We start from the raw sequence: 15,073 nt of genomic DNA on the forward strand, positions 1-15,073 counted from the left end.
ACACCTCTCTGTTATGTCTCCTCCCCGTCCCTCATGGGGCGGGAGGACCACCGTTTGGACACCGCTCTCTGAAACACCCACTCATGTGCGGCCAGTAGGAGGGGCCATGTGCTGAGGTGTTGAGAAGGTGATGCCGTAAACGCGGCCAGCATGTCGCAAACCAGGTGTTTTCTGCGGGTGGAAGGTGACGTCGTAAAGCGGACAGGGGGAAGGGAGGGGAGGGGTGAGGAGGGGGGAGACAGGAGGAGGAGGAGGTGGAGGAGGGAGGTGACTCGCGAGCGGCTGCGCTTCAGACTCAGCGAGAGGATCATGGCGGATGGCCCCAGGTGTAAGCGCAGAAAACAGGCGAACCCGAAGAGGAGCAGCGGTAAGTCCAAACTGATACCGCGTCAGGGCGACCCGGGCGGGCTGGCGGGGAGCCTCTCACTCGGTGAACTTCTCCTGAGGACTTCTGGGAGTTAGTTGGAGCTCGTTTGTCTGAGTTTTACGGAGTATTGGTGTGTTCATATCCAGGGTGGTGGTGTACCGTTATACCTGGTTGGCTTCTCTCTGCGGCGCGCGGGGCCGCGTGAACCGTTATCCGTCCCTTATAATAACCCTCGGAGCGCCGCAGCGCTGCTTGTGTTTTTAACTTTCTCCACTCTTCCTCTCCTTGTTTCGGTACTTTTCTGCCACTTTCCCACCCTCAGCAACACTTGGCGGCAGGTTGCGGGGCTTTCTCACAACAACGTGGCCCGTTGATCGCAGTTTGCAGAGCAGTGTTTGGTTCTTTAGGGCGAGGTTTGTTCCGTGCTTCGGTCCCGGATGGTGCAGATTCTCTCTCCACCTCTTGATAATTCAACTTTATTGATGTGTGTTGTCCGGACGGTGGATTGTGCTGTGCTGTGGTGAATCTCTGGGATTTTTTGCATGGGCTTTGGTGATGGAAAAGACATGGGATGTTTATTTTATCTCCAGTACACCCCTCCCTGCTACAACTGCAGCACCACATGTTCTCTTAGTTAAGGTAAGAGTGGATATCATATTTCTTATCCTGATTTCTCATCATGCATACCTTTCCTCATGTCACTTACCAGATTAGCTGCATTATTTTCTCATTTTTGTCATTTTGGTGGACGGCAAATTTAGAAATCGGAAATTTCTCCTTATAATATAATATAATTTGTTTATTTTTGCACCTGTGCAGTCAGGTTTTCAAAGCTACACTTATGCGTAGTATTAAAGTGACTTTTTTGCTTTTATTGGGGGGACTTTTATTTTGAAGGTCTGTGCTTAATTGAAAAATATGGAATATTGAAGCTCCTGTGAGGAACTTCCTGTTTTTGTTGACTTTGGCATTCCTCTCCCTCTTTGCTGATTTTGTTGAATCGCACTCTGCGTTATTTCAACACTTATTAGGAATCTTGGCGATGGAAAACGTAGTAATGTTGTTGTAAATATCTTTTAATGCTCAGCTCAACTCATTTTCATTTATAAAGCACCTTTCATATATATTTAAGCATGCAGCCCAAAGTGCTTCACTTAAGAACTGACACAGAAAACAATAGGAATAGGTAAAAGTGGAAAGGAAAGAGATGTAAAATACTTGCAAATAAAACTAGATGATCAAATCAATAAAATAAAATCAGAAAAATAAAATTAAAATCATCATAATGAAATCAATTAAAAAAACTGAAATAAAATAAAATAATATATAAAGATATAATAAAATAAATCATAATAATAAATCAATAAAATGAAATATAGTATAATAAGATAAATTAAAATCAGTAAAATTAAATCAATAGAAAAAAAGATAAATACACGAAAAATAAAAATAAGATATTATATAATAAGATATTATATAATAAGATACAATAAATTAAAATATTTATAATTAAATTAATAAATATAGACCTATAAATACCAGAAAAATAAATATGAAAATAAAATATAATAACTAAGAATGATGTTAAAACAATGGTCATAATGGTAATAATGCAGTCCAGGACTAAAATGAAATTACTCAAAGTTAAAAGCCAGATTGATAAGTCTCAAGTTTACTTTTGATAGTGCAGATGGAGACTGTATGAGTTTAAGATAATAACTAAAATCACAACAGAGGAAGTTGTAATATTCTTGTGCACATGTCTCACTCTGCAGAAGTGTTTTGGAGTACACCTGTTTGGAGTAATGGATGCAGAAATAGAATTTACACGTAGTTGTTGTAATAACTTTAACGTAGTCTCTCATTGGCTGGCTTCTTACCTGTGCTCTCCCCCTCTAACATCGTATCAGCCAATAAAAAACACACATTTATATATTTTTAGAGCCCGTTATGAGGCATGATGTGTGTGAGCCGAGGGGCTGGAAAGCACCTTTTTTTTTCCTCCTCCTGCTGACGACACGACGGTGACTCTGCGCGTCCGTACAGGAGCCATCATCATCATCATCATCATCATCATCATGTTTACCTGAACGCGGATAACGGGGCTTGCAAATGGCCTAGAAATAAACAGAGATAACACCTGCGGCTCTCGTCCGGTACCGGATCAGGATCTGCTCGTCGTTGCGTAAAGCCTCGGTGTCTCGTGAGGAGCCTGAAAATCGCTCCAAATGTCAACTTGTGCAGGTAGAGATGATTTTTGTGTAGTTTCACGGTGTGTGTGCCATGGATGTTCGCCTGCCTTCATTCTCGCGGGATTTATCTCATGGACACGGATTCCTGACCCACTTGTGCATGTTTTATCTCCGCTTTATGTGTTCGTATGTGTGTGTGTGTGTGTGCAGGCTGTGTGTTCACTCTGCAGCTGTGTGTGTGTGTGTCTGCACGGTAAATGAGCGGTGCATAAGGTGGTCATCCCTCTTGTTATTCCTAACCCCGGACAATAACAGTGCTTATAGGGCTCCCCGTCAAACCTCTCGTTTCCATCTATTGTGTTGCGCTGATTCGTTATACAATTTCCTGAGCGGTGAGCGGAAGGGAATGGCGGTCAGTACCATTACTGCAGTGAAGGCGGGGTTGCTGCCTTTTTTCTCCTGGACCGGAGACAGCCAGGTATACGCAAGGTGATGCAACACCTATAAAGGTGTATTTGCACAGATATAAGCGTCACAGCCTCCAAACGTGAGGCTCAAATCCTTAACAAGTGTGTCCTGAAGCATCTCTCTATTTCTCTGTATTTCCACACATTTAACATGAAATGAGATCCCATCAAGAGGGAGCGCATCATTGTTCGTGTAACGGGACGCACAATCAAGATGGCAAAAGGTGCTGTGATTCTGCGCGCACTGCTTTCATCTGCAACTCATCCGCCTCTCATTGACTTCTTACCTGCCTCTAATTAAAAACACACTCATTTTTACTTTACATGCACGCGAGACAGTCTGCACGTTACAATCTGATCTCACGTGCCAAACATTAGCCTGTGCTAATGTGCCCTGACCTCCAGCCTGTCATCTCCATGATGTTGAAACAGCTGCAACTACCCCATACCACAGCTTTAAGTTATACCTGTGCTTACGTGCATACTGTTCATCTATATATAAGATCTGGGGTGCAAAAGTCGAGGATATTCCCTTTTTTTTCTTATATATGTAAAATAAAGCAGCATTTTTTTTTTAAATCAGATGAGCAGGGACTAAATGTTTACTTTTATGCACAGAATATGACTTGAAACACGTTTGATCAAGCTGATCAAAGAACATTAAAAAAAATCCAGCTCTCCTTCTGGATTATAGTTTGAGAAAAGAATCAAGTAATTTTAAATTGTCCACAAATTACAGCAGAATATAAAAATAACTGTATGTCATCTGTTGAGTGCATGGTTAAAAAAAATTAGCACCTTGTATGATAGGTGTGACAGGCACACACACACACGCACACACACACACACACACACACACACACACACACACACACACACACACACACACACACACAAACACACACACACTTTAACTGGTTTTCAAGGGGTACGACAGGGGTGTGTCCAGAGTTTTGAGACTTGGGTGGCCAAGCTGGGGTGGCCTTCACACACAGAGACACACTAACTCAGGGGTTCCCAAACTTTTCAGCCCGCGACCCCCAAAATATAGGTGCCAAAGACTTGCAACCGCCACTGTCCCTCACTGTGATTTAATGTGGCTTCATTTAGCTGGTCTCCACAAAATGACCCTACCTATATGAGCATGTGGCTGTGTTTCCTGTGACGTTATGAATTAACCTACTGCTACTGATGCTTTTGATAATTAACTGTTCACTAACCCTAAACTTAGGAGTCATCTGGTAAAAAGAAAGGCAGAAAACTCATTACATTTTCTACTTTCAAGGTTTTATTTCAAGTTGAGCTACTATTTGTGTCTATATTTTTTACTATAATGGGTAAAATGTACAAATTTTAGATCACTTAAAAAAACATTCTGGAAGACATCTCACAACCCCCCATGTGTGTTTCGCGACCCCCCGGGGGGTCCCAACCCACAATTTGGGAACCCAGCTGCACTATATTATAGCATTTACCCTCTCTGTATCTATATAGACATTATTAAAGTATCATACAGAGAACTAAAAACAAGAGCTGAAAAACAAGATGTTGTAGGCTTTAAGTTACAATTAGAGCTACTAACAAGAGAAAATGTGCTTCATTTAATACAAAGCTACTGACAGCCTGTTACAGCCAAGCAGCAACAGAATGCAGAAGTGCTACAAACTGCAGTTCATCGAGCGTCCCCTAGAGGCTGGCTGCAGAGACACAGGAAACCACATACACACCCATAAAAAAGACGATCTTTTAAATTAAACATGTTTACAGCCTAGTTCAAAAAACTGTTTAGGTCTGAGTAGCTCATTTCTCTCTCGGCACACACTGTACGGGGGTGAATTTTTTGTAACTTGTTATTTTTTGAAGATATTAAGATTACAAGTTTTGCCCAAATAAGGACATGGCTGTCTTGATTTACAGGCGGCACCACCATGTAGCTGTTGGCTAGGAGGCTCAAAGCCCGCCTCTTTACCTCACACTAGCTCGGACAAATTTAGGTTGAGTTCAGCATTTCCAATATGGCCCCCGCCGACGATTGGTTTCAAAACAGCACTTCAGAAACAGATGGGTGACGTCACGGAAACTATGTCCATTTTTTATGCAGTCTATGGTTACAGCACAGCAAGTCCTGCCTCTGACATGGTTAACAGCCAATCATAATTGAGGATTTTAGGGTGGCCAATCAAGTTTAAGGTAGGCCACCCCGGTCCAAACCACAGTTATTAGTTTCACATTGCGCCACAATGCTTTGGTGAGAGTGAGCCAGATCTGTTAGCATATCATTGGTACATGGTTAGCAGTCACAAAAAGGATATAGAACAGATATAGAATATGAGAAATGGTTTTGTTTTTAAAAATGAATAACCATGACAGATGGTGTTTCTTGTCTTGCTCAAAAACTTGCTCAACACTTCAGTTGTCCCTCAGATTAAACCCCTCCTCCTGACCTGTCTGCTGTTATTGATAGATGCCATGCAGCTGGCCTTGCCTCCCATCTTTATAGAGATGATTTCCCAGCATGCAGCAGCTGTAAACACGCTGGTATAACAGCACAGTAAATGATGAGTGTCATCTAGCTATAGGCCTGCAGAGACCCCTAACAGCCTTCCCTCTTCACTTACTTGTTTTGGCTTAATTTAAACCCTTAACACACATTACAGTGTAGATCAGAGTGAGCTGCAGCTGCATTAAACAGTCACTGTGTTGTTTTTAGACGAGGATATATGGACATCGAAGGAGGAAGGCTAGCTTGTAGCTCCACCTCATGTGTAATCTTCTGCAGCTCTCCTGTAAATGTCAGGTGTCGGCCCTGCCCTGCTGCTGCTGCCACTTTGGTCACGGCTTCGTCATCCAGCGCCTCTCCTCCTGTGTAAAAGTACTCCCATGTTTGTGTGTGTGCGTGTGTGTATGAGTACACTCTCAGCTGGGCTGTAATCTAACACTGCAATTTAGGGACTACAGGAATGCAGCCTGGTGTTAACATACCTTGACAGGATAAACACAGCGGCCTACTCCCAGGCTTGTACTGCTCATACGTAGAACCCTGCCAGGGACCTGGCCTTCACCCGCGCCCGTCCACCCTGTCCTGTAGAGGTATCTGAAGAATTAAGGAAACATGACCTGAGCTGTTTTTTTTTGTTTTTTTTAAAGGTATATTTTTGGGCTTTTTTTCCCTTCATTGACAGGACAGCTGAAGAGAGACAGGAAATGTGGGGAGTAGAGAGTGGAGGTAGACATGCAGTGAATGGTCGACTGGCCGGGAGACAAACCGGCGACCTCTGCAACGAGGACTATAGCCTCTATATGTGGGGCGCTTAGACCGCTAGGCAACCAGCGCCCCTGACCTGAGCTGTTTTCACATGTTTACACCAAGCGGCAACCTCCGGTCTAAAAATATGAGACCAATGAGGAAGTGCTAAAAACTGCAGTTCATCGAAGATCCACTTGAGGCTGGCTCCAGAAGTACCAGAAACCACATACACACCAATTTAAAAAAGACGATCTTTACAGCAGAAATAAACATGTTTACAGCCTGGTGCAAAAGACGAGTGTAGTCTGGATAGATCATTTCTTAACGCGGTAATTTCGAAGATATTTAGATTACGAGTCTTCCAATGAGAGACACTGCTGACGTGATTGACAGGCGGGAACACTGTAGCTGTTGGCGAGGAGGCACAAAGCCCGCCTCTTTACGTCACAATCGCTCAACAGCAGCAATATAGCTCCCGCCGACGATTGGCATCAAAACAGTGCTTCAGAAACAGATGGATGACGTCACGGATACTACGTCCATTATTTATATCAGGGGGTTCCCAAACTATTCAGCCTGCAAACTCCAAAATACAGAAGCCAAAGATTTGCGACCCCCACTGTCCCTCAAAGTGATTTAATGTGGCTTCATTTAGCTGGTCTGCAGAAAATGAACCTACCTCTATGACTATATGAGCATGTGTCTGTGTTTCCTGTGACTTTATGAATGAACCTGCTGCTACTGATGCTTTTGATAATTAAGTGTTCACTAACCCTAAACTTAGGAGTCATCTAGCAGCAAGAAAGGCAGAAAACTCATTACATTTTCTATTTTCAAGGTTTTATTTCAAGTTTAGCTACTATTTTTGTCTATATTTTTTACTATAATGGGTAAAAATGTGTATTTTTAAATAACTTTAAAAAAAAAAACATTCTGGAAGACATCTCACGACCCCCTATTTGTGTCTCGAGAGCCCCCGGGGGGTCCAGAACCACACTTTGAGAACCCCTGATTTATACAGTCTATAGTGTACACTGAATGTTGAATACATTGCCTTGAATTCAGCATCGTTTACATCATCAATCATGTCGCTTCTTATCAAGTTGCAGGAGTTTGTATGTCTTTTGTGCATATGTGACCCTAACCCAAAAAAAGGCTTCCTCTCTTAGATTATCGGCTGTGTTTCACCACTTGAGGTCAAAAACTACATTTCCCTGCTTTGGTGCCAGCTCTTAAGAGGGTGCTGCTCCAGAAATGTTCTTTTCTCTTGCAGTGAGCGCCGTGCATTCACAGATAAGAGCGTTGTTTGCAGACGGCTGTGTTCTCCGTCAGGTCATGGAAAAAGTTGTTGATATGAAAGTGCTTTGAATTACACTTTCAAAGGCGTTTGTCTTACTCCGTGGTGATTGGCTCTTTGATCAGCTTGCTGTTGTTTGATGCACAGATGAGCAGTGTTTTCTCCCTACCTGGTATTTGTACAGCTCTCCTTGATGCTGTAATACTTGCATGGTGCACAAAACAAGCTTTGTAAGAACTGTGGCTCAGACCAGTGCTGTGTGCTTCGCTTCTCAGGACTCTATCAGTGTTTTTAGGCCACGACACACCGTGGCACCACCAAAAGCCACATGCAGTCACACTCTGGGAGGGAAATCTAAACGCTGCAGCTTGTTTTGCAGTCCTCTCTGTATAAATGACCCGTTTTAAGGTCACCCTGAGGTGTTTCAGTTACAGCTTCTCTACCGAGCAGAGGAGTCATGTGAGCGTCTGACTGTTAGATAACAGGCTCTGCCTATGGCCGGGTTCACCCTGGTGCACTCATATTCTGATAACACATTATCAATACAGCACTGTATAGAAGTATGCTGATGAAAGTTCAAACATAAATCGGCTCATTTGAAAGGATTTACCTGAAGTTGAATGCAGGTCACATTGTTAAAATGAAAAAGCTGTGAAAACTCAAAATTTCAAGGCAACTGTCTACACTAGATTTTTTTAGTTTTGAGGCTAACTAGAAATCTTACATTTGAGCAAACTGATTAGTTTTTGTTGAGATAACTTATCATTCATATGTAGTGTAACTTAAAGTTTTGAGTTCTACATACTAAGAAGTGAAAGTTGTGCTAACTTATTATTGTTTGTTCAGAAAATGTTCCTTTGTTCCTGCACATTACTGCACCGTTTTCACACCTGCAAGGTAGCTAGCTAATGTTCAAGGCGGCTAACTATTGGTAATGACCATGCCTTATTAAACTAACTAAACAGATTAAAGTTACATTAACCGGTAATCAACTCACCATCAACTGACCAACTGTAAAGCTAGAGTTTCAATACAATACTCAAACCAAATACTCACCTTTAGAGTGATAAAATCCACACAGGACAGGAGAGATGACGCCACATGTGGGGAATTAAAAGTGTGGATGAGGACCCCTGTAGATTTGAGTGGGAGACCCCGTTCTTTGCCTGAAGCATACTCAAATAATTTAGCTGATCCTCAAACCCATAATTTGAAGTTCTGCCAACCTAATTTATTAACAAACAACAAACTTCATACAGGTAGTTGAGATAACTACTTTGATGTAGTTTGAAACAGAATGGAACATTTTTGTTTACTTAACCAAAAAAAATCATTTCCAGGCCAACAATTTAAAGTTTTCATTTTTACAGTGCAGGTGAGATGTACACTACCAGTCAAAAGTTTGGAAACACCTTCTCATTCAAGGGTTTGTATTTATTGTAATGATTGTAAACACTGTAGATTAATACTGAAGACATCAAAACTATGAAAGAACATATATGGAATTATTGAATGAACAAAAAAGTGTTAAACAAAGCAGAATCTGTTTTATATTTTAGATTCTGTAAAGTAGCACCCTTTTTCCTTCATGACAGCTTTGCACACTCTTGGTATTCTCTCAGTCTGCTTCATGAAGTGGTCTCCTGAAATGGTTTCTAATTAACATGAGCCTTGTCAAGAGTTCATTTGTAGAATGACTTGCCTTCTTAATGTGTTTGAGACCATCAGTTGTGTTGTTCAGAGGTAGGGTTAGTACACAATGGATAGCCCTATTTGACTACTGTTGTAATCCAGATTATGGTAAAACCAGATTATTTCATAGTTTTGATGTCTTCAGTATTAATAATTAAAATAAATAAAAATGAGAAGGTGTGTCCAAACTTTTGACTGGTAGTGAGTCATTTTGCATGTGCACACCTCTGTAGAGTCCTCAGAGGAAGCATGAGAGAGAGGAGGACGAGCTGAGTGGAGAGGAGTGGTGGTCAACAGGAGCTGTTAATTGATCCATGACCAGTGGTCATTCATGTTACTTTCTCCTACAGCTAAAGAGCCTGGGGCTGTGTGTGTGTGTGTGTGTGTGTGTGTGTGTGTGTGTGTGTGAGTGTGTGTGTGCGTGCGTGTGTGTGTGTGCTCCTTCCTTTGCACAAATGGGCCTGTGGAATGACAAAGCACTATAGGACATCTTTAGCGAGTCAGCATTAACCCCTCCCATCGCCTTTTACGGTCCTGAAGGGGGAGGTGCGTCCAGGCTACTGATGCTGCTGCTGCTGTGACTAATTGAGCAGTGTGTGTGTGTGTGCATGAAAGAGAGTGTGTATGTGTGTGTTTGTTAGCATCAAGGTGGGAAACTGCTACTTTCCTTTGGGCTTTGCATAACAACACAGGCCTGCTTGTTTGGATTTACATGCATTAACACAGTGGAGCCTGTGAGGGGGAGTCAGAGGGTCCTGCTGATGCTGTTGCGTTTTAATTAGATAAAGGCACCTTGACGGATCAGGTGAAAAGAGATGACTCCATTATGTTGCTTTATAAAGGCAGAAGCATGGCTTTAAAGCAGACGATACTCCCTCAGTGTTTGACCCGTGCTGCACAATTCTGATGCTTGATCTTTTTAGTGCAGGGGCAAAAGCAGAAAGTAACAACTCCTGTTGACCACCACTACTCCCCTCCACTCAGCTCGTCCTCCTCTCTCTCATGCTTCCTCTGAGGACTCTACAGAGGTGTGCACATGCAAAATGACTCACTACCAGTCAAAAGTTTGGACACACCTTCTCATTATTTTTATTTTAGGTATTTTCAACATTGTAGATTAATACTGAAGACATCAAAACTATGAAATAATCTGGTTTTGCCATAATCTGGATTACAACAGTAGTCAAATAGGGCTATCCATTGTGTACTAACCCTACCTCTGAACAACACAACTGATGGTCTCAAACACATTAAGAAGGCAAGTCATTCTACAAATGAACTCTTGACAAGGCTCATGTTCATTAGAAACCATTCCAGGAGACCACTTCATGAAGCAGACTGAGAGAATACCAAGAGTGTGCAAAGCTGTCATGAAGGAAAAAGGGGGCTACTTTACAGAATCTAAAATCTAAAACAGATTCTGCTTTGTTTAACACTTTTTTGTTCATTCAATAATTCCATATATGTTCTTTCATAGTTTTGATGTCTTCAGTATTAATCTACAGTGTTTACAATAGTTAAAATAAATACAAACCCTTGAATGAGAAGGTGTTTCCAAACTTTTCACTGGTAGTGTACATAGTCAACAATGGATCTGAGGGGAGCTGAAAGCTTGAGCTTCATCTGACTGCATGAAACGGTGTGAAGCTGTGAAATGTGACCATGCTGAGCGAGAGTGTTTAAATCAAATAATTCTTCTTATTTCAATCAATAAGTTGAGACTTTTTGAAGCGTTTATTGCTAACGCTCATATTGTGATAATGATGCAAATGCAATTCATTGTGCAGCCCGACCACACTGGAACACAATATTTATCTTCTGCTTGACAAAAGTGTGATGCAAAGATCAGAGCTGGAGCTTAGAGTCATTAGTCAAGAGTTTTTCACTTACACAAATCAGTGAAGTCCACCGTAGATCAGCAGGGTGTGTCTGAGGAGGACGCTGATGTAACCCTCCAAACAAAGCAGCCGTAATCACAAACACTTCATCAGCCGAGCCGCTTATAAGACAGGTAATCTTCCTCATATGACAGATGACAGAGTAGGTGCAGACGTGTTAGCCGCACACAGGTGTGATCTGCTTCTGCAACTTGTGAGCTCTCCACGTGAGAGTTATATGAGGCCGAGGCAGAAGAGGAACCGAGCGTCGGTATGAAACTGAAAGAAGTGATGTCACTCAGGCTTCGTTAATCGAAAGCATGCAGCTTCTTTTAAAGTTAGCGTAGACAACAAAGATTTCAGAGGGTAGCCCCCCCCCTGCCGAGTCCTCCACAGAGAGGTCAGAGGTCAGTGGAGCAGCCCTGGAGCTGGGGAACAGTAGAAAGCACATGAGCCACATGTGCAGAGGACTGAAGTGCAGTAATGTTCCTTTTAAAAATGAGTCACAACACTCAAACATGGCTTAGATAGGATGCTGATTCAGGGCTGAAACACATTCATGTTGTTGGATGTGGTCCCAGCACTCAGTTACCACTTCAGACTGAAGGGCATCTGTAGAGTTTGTAAGACCAGAAACTTTAAGACCTTTAGGACAAACATGGAAAGAAGGACTGAGGTTGTGATTTGAGCAGAAATGAGTCTTGATGCATGTTTTAATAATAATAATAATAATAATTGATAGTTTTTTTTATAGCGCTTTTCTTGATACTCAAAGTTGCTTTACAGAAAAATAATAATAAAAATAAAATAAAGCAAATAAAGAAGAAGAAGGACGGAGGTGGGGCGGGAGAAGAGGTTTATGTGTTGTATGCTTTTTTGAACAGGAAGGTCTTGAGGTGTTTTTGAGAAATGAGAGAACAGAGTCAGAGTTGCGGATGTGTGGAGGGAGAGAGTTCCAGAGAGTTGGGGTGGCGATGGCAAAGGCTCTGTCCCCCAGGGTGCAGTGCTTGGACTTGGTGATAGGGGACAGGAGATTGGCATCTGATGATCTGAGGCGGCGAGACAGGGAGTGGAGTTTGAGAAGGTCGGTCAGGTATGAAGGGGGCGAGGCTATTGAGGGCTTGAGCAGGTTCTTGAAGTGGATTCGGTGCTGGGGAGCCAGTGGAGGTGCTGAAGGATGGGTGTGATGTGGGCTCTGGAGTGGGAGTGGGTTTTTGGAGGTCAGTGGAGGGAAGGCTGTAAAGGATGCTGTTGCAGTAGTCCAGTCTGGAGGTTATGAAGGCGCGGATGAGGGTTTCAGCAGCAGAAAAGGAGAGAGAGGCTCTGAGGCGTGCAATGTTACGGAGGTGGAAGAAGAATGTTTTGGTGACGTTTGAAACTCCAGTGGATTAAAAACAGTCAGAATAAAATTAATAGAGTGTTTAGTTATGATGGCTGCAGAGATGGTGGATCGTATCAGTGCCTTCAGTGTTTTCTGTATGATTTAAAAAACTAATTCATGCCCATTCATCGCTGTAATCCAGTGAAAAGTGAAATTTGAAAGCTGCTGCGCTCTCTCAAAAATGTCAAAAGAAGAGCTCATTAAGAGTGGTAGAAAAGATCTGTGTTATTCCAAGTCTGCCGTGTTAATTCAAGACCAGATTATACTTCAGCCAATTCCTTAAAACTTCCAATTGTGTTTAAAATCGGTGTCATGAAGACGGAGTTACTCGCTGCCTCCCACGCTCCAAACGAGGCCAAAACGTGGAACCAGAACTGAAGTTTACCTCCAGCTCCTCTGGAGCATGAAATCTGAGAGGAGCTGCCAGAGTCGCATTAGCACTTCCTTCTTTAAAGGTGGCCTAACCCATTTCCACAAGTAACCTGCTTTGCTGTCTCCTTTCATCGTGCGCATTAAACCACCTGAATATTCATGTATTCAAGAGGCTCCCGTAGCAGCTAACAGCTAAAACTTTAATCTGCACTGTGGTGCTAATGCTAACTCAGGCTGAGCTGTGAGACAACCTGCTGAGAGGAAGCCCACTTTATTCTGCTGCTGCTGCTGACCAGGACCCCGACTCACACGCTCTCAAGACTTCACTAAATGAGTGCGTGTGCATTCAAACCTGTCTGTGTTTATCCGTTTGTGTGATTCTGTGTGCGCGCAGGCCAGAGTGCGTCTAAAGAAAAGAGTCCCTTTCAGAGTCCTGTGTGTGTGTGGGAGAGGGGGAGCACTCTTTCACACTCAGCCGGTGGGAAACTCCTCTCCCTCTCCTTTGGTGGTGGTAAAAAATTTGCATTTCCTGCCATCCTCCATTCTCTTTCTTCTCTCCTGCCGCCTGAGAGGCAGAGCACAGGGCTCCAGGAGCTCAGAGGAAATCAGTGAAAGCGCAGCCCAAAGCTGCTGCCTGCCTCCGGGCTCAACATCCAGCCCCAGCTGCGTGTGCTGCGATACATGTAGAGTATAAGTACAGACATAATCCTGTGCATGCCGGTCATTGAAGTGGAATGGGGCCGGTCTGTGATAGGCTGCTCGCTTTGATTTGTTTCCATTAAAATTGGGACACATCTCAAAGGTAGACGTGAAAGAAACAGGTGTATGGAGAGGAATGAAAAGAAATGTGTCGCTCAGAGGAGAGAGGCAGCAGAACAATGAGACGGATAAAGAAAACATTGGAAACATTTCAAAGTTAGGGCTCAACTAAATTTAGAGTCTGCCTGCTGTTAGTGTAAAAATAAGGTTTGTGTTAATCAGACACAGAAGCAGTCTTAATGGCAGGTGACTATTTGTAAAATACTTTAATAATAGACACATTTCTTATTATTATTTTCAACCTTTATTTTGAAATATTTTGAAGGGAATTCTGCTTTTAGAGAGTAACTCTGACAGATGAACTTTAAATATTAGACTAGTTGTGCCTTACACACTAATCTGTGACATTTGTTAGCCTTAAAGCTCCAGTGTGGAGTTTTTATCTGCTTATGAAACACTGTAATTAATTCTGATGCGTTAAGACCTACGAGAGCAAACAAGACCATCAGCAACAAGTGTGATTATCTCCACAGGTATATACTGAGGTGTAATGTCCAAAACTGCTGGTAGGGGGTAGGTGTCAGTTTGGCTGATGAACTTCCCTCTACAGAAACAGCCTTTTTTCCCCTAAAACATTACACATTACAGCAGAGATAAGAGGTATCACTTTGTCCACAGGGGGTGCCAAAATCACAAATTTAAATTTCCAACAGGAGCTTTAAAGTTCATTAAGTAATTGAATTTGAGTGTAAATAGATCGCATTAAAGCTCCTGTGAGGACATTTTTAGCTGGTTATGAAACAGACTGAAATAAACACTGATTCCTCTTTATGAGCTACAACAGCAAACAAGACCATCAGCAACAAGTCTGATTATCTCCACAGATATATAGTGAAGTGTAATGTCAAAAACTGCTGGTGGGGGGGTAGGTGTCAGTTTGGCTGAGGAATTTTCAAGCTACAGAAAAAGCATTGTTTTCATAAAACATGACTTATGCATGTACAGGACACAATCAGCAAAGAGATAAGAGGGATCACTTTGTCAACAGGGGGCGCCATAATCAACACAAATTGAAAGTTCCCCACAGGAGCTTTAAGATTAACTAAGCAATTGAAATTAAGTGTAAATATATCACATTAAAGCTCCTGTGAGTTTTTTTTAGCTGGTTATGAAACAGACTGAAATGAATAGGGATGCCTCTTTATGACCTGCAAAAGCAAACTAGACCATTAGCAACAGAATTTATATCCTTATATTGTAACTTTTAATTCCTGTACCTCCTGTGAGGGGGTAGGTGTCAGACCAGATGATTGACAGCTCGCTGGAGGAAGATTTTTATTTTATTTTCGACACCAAATATTTTCAGTGAGTGATTTGTTTGAATTTTAATAGGAAGCAGGATTAAACACAAGCTACACAAAT

General features: G+C 42.3%; 1 protein-coding gene across 2 annotated transcripts in view; it reads left to right on the forward strand.

Annotated features, from left to right (window-relative positions):
* Positions 1-200: 200 nt before the first annotated feature.
* The window catches only part of LOC117826405 (zinc finger E-box-binding homeobox 1-like), a 108,305-nt gene continuing 93,432 nt past the window's right edge, over positions 201-15,073 (forward strand). The window contains exon 1 of one of the 2 annotated variants that reach the window (XM_034702425.1): positions 201-367. In XM_034702425.1, the coding sequence (XP_034558316.1) occupies positions 310-367 (58 nt within the window). In that variant the 5' untranslated portion in view covers positions 201-309. The remainder of the gene's footprint in view (positions 368-15,073) is intronic. The other variant, XM_034702424.1, reaches the window with a different exon arrangement.

This window comes from Notolabrus celidotus, chromosome 15 (assembly GCF_009762535.1).
Source record: "Notolabrus celidotus isolate fNotCel1 chromosome 15, fNotCel1.pri, whole genome shotgun sequence".
Taxonomy (NCBI): domain Eukaryota; kingdom Metazoa; phylum Chordata; class Actinopteri; order Labriformes; family Labridae; genus Notolabrus; species Notolabrus celidotus.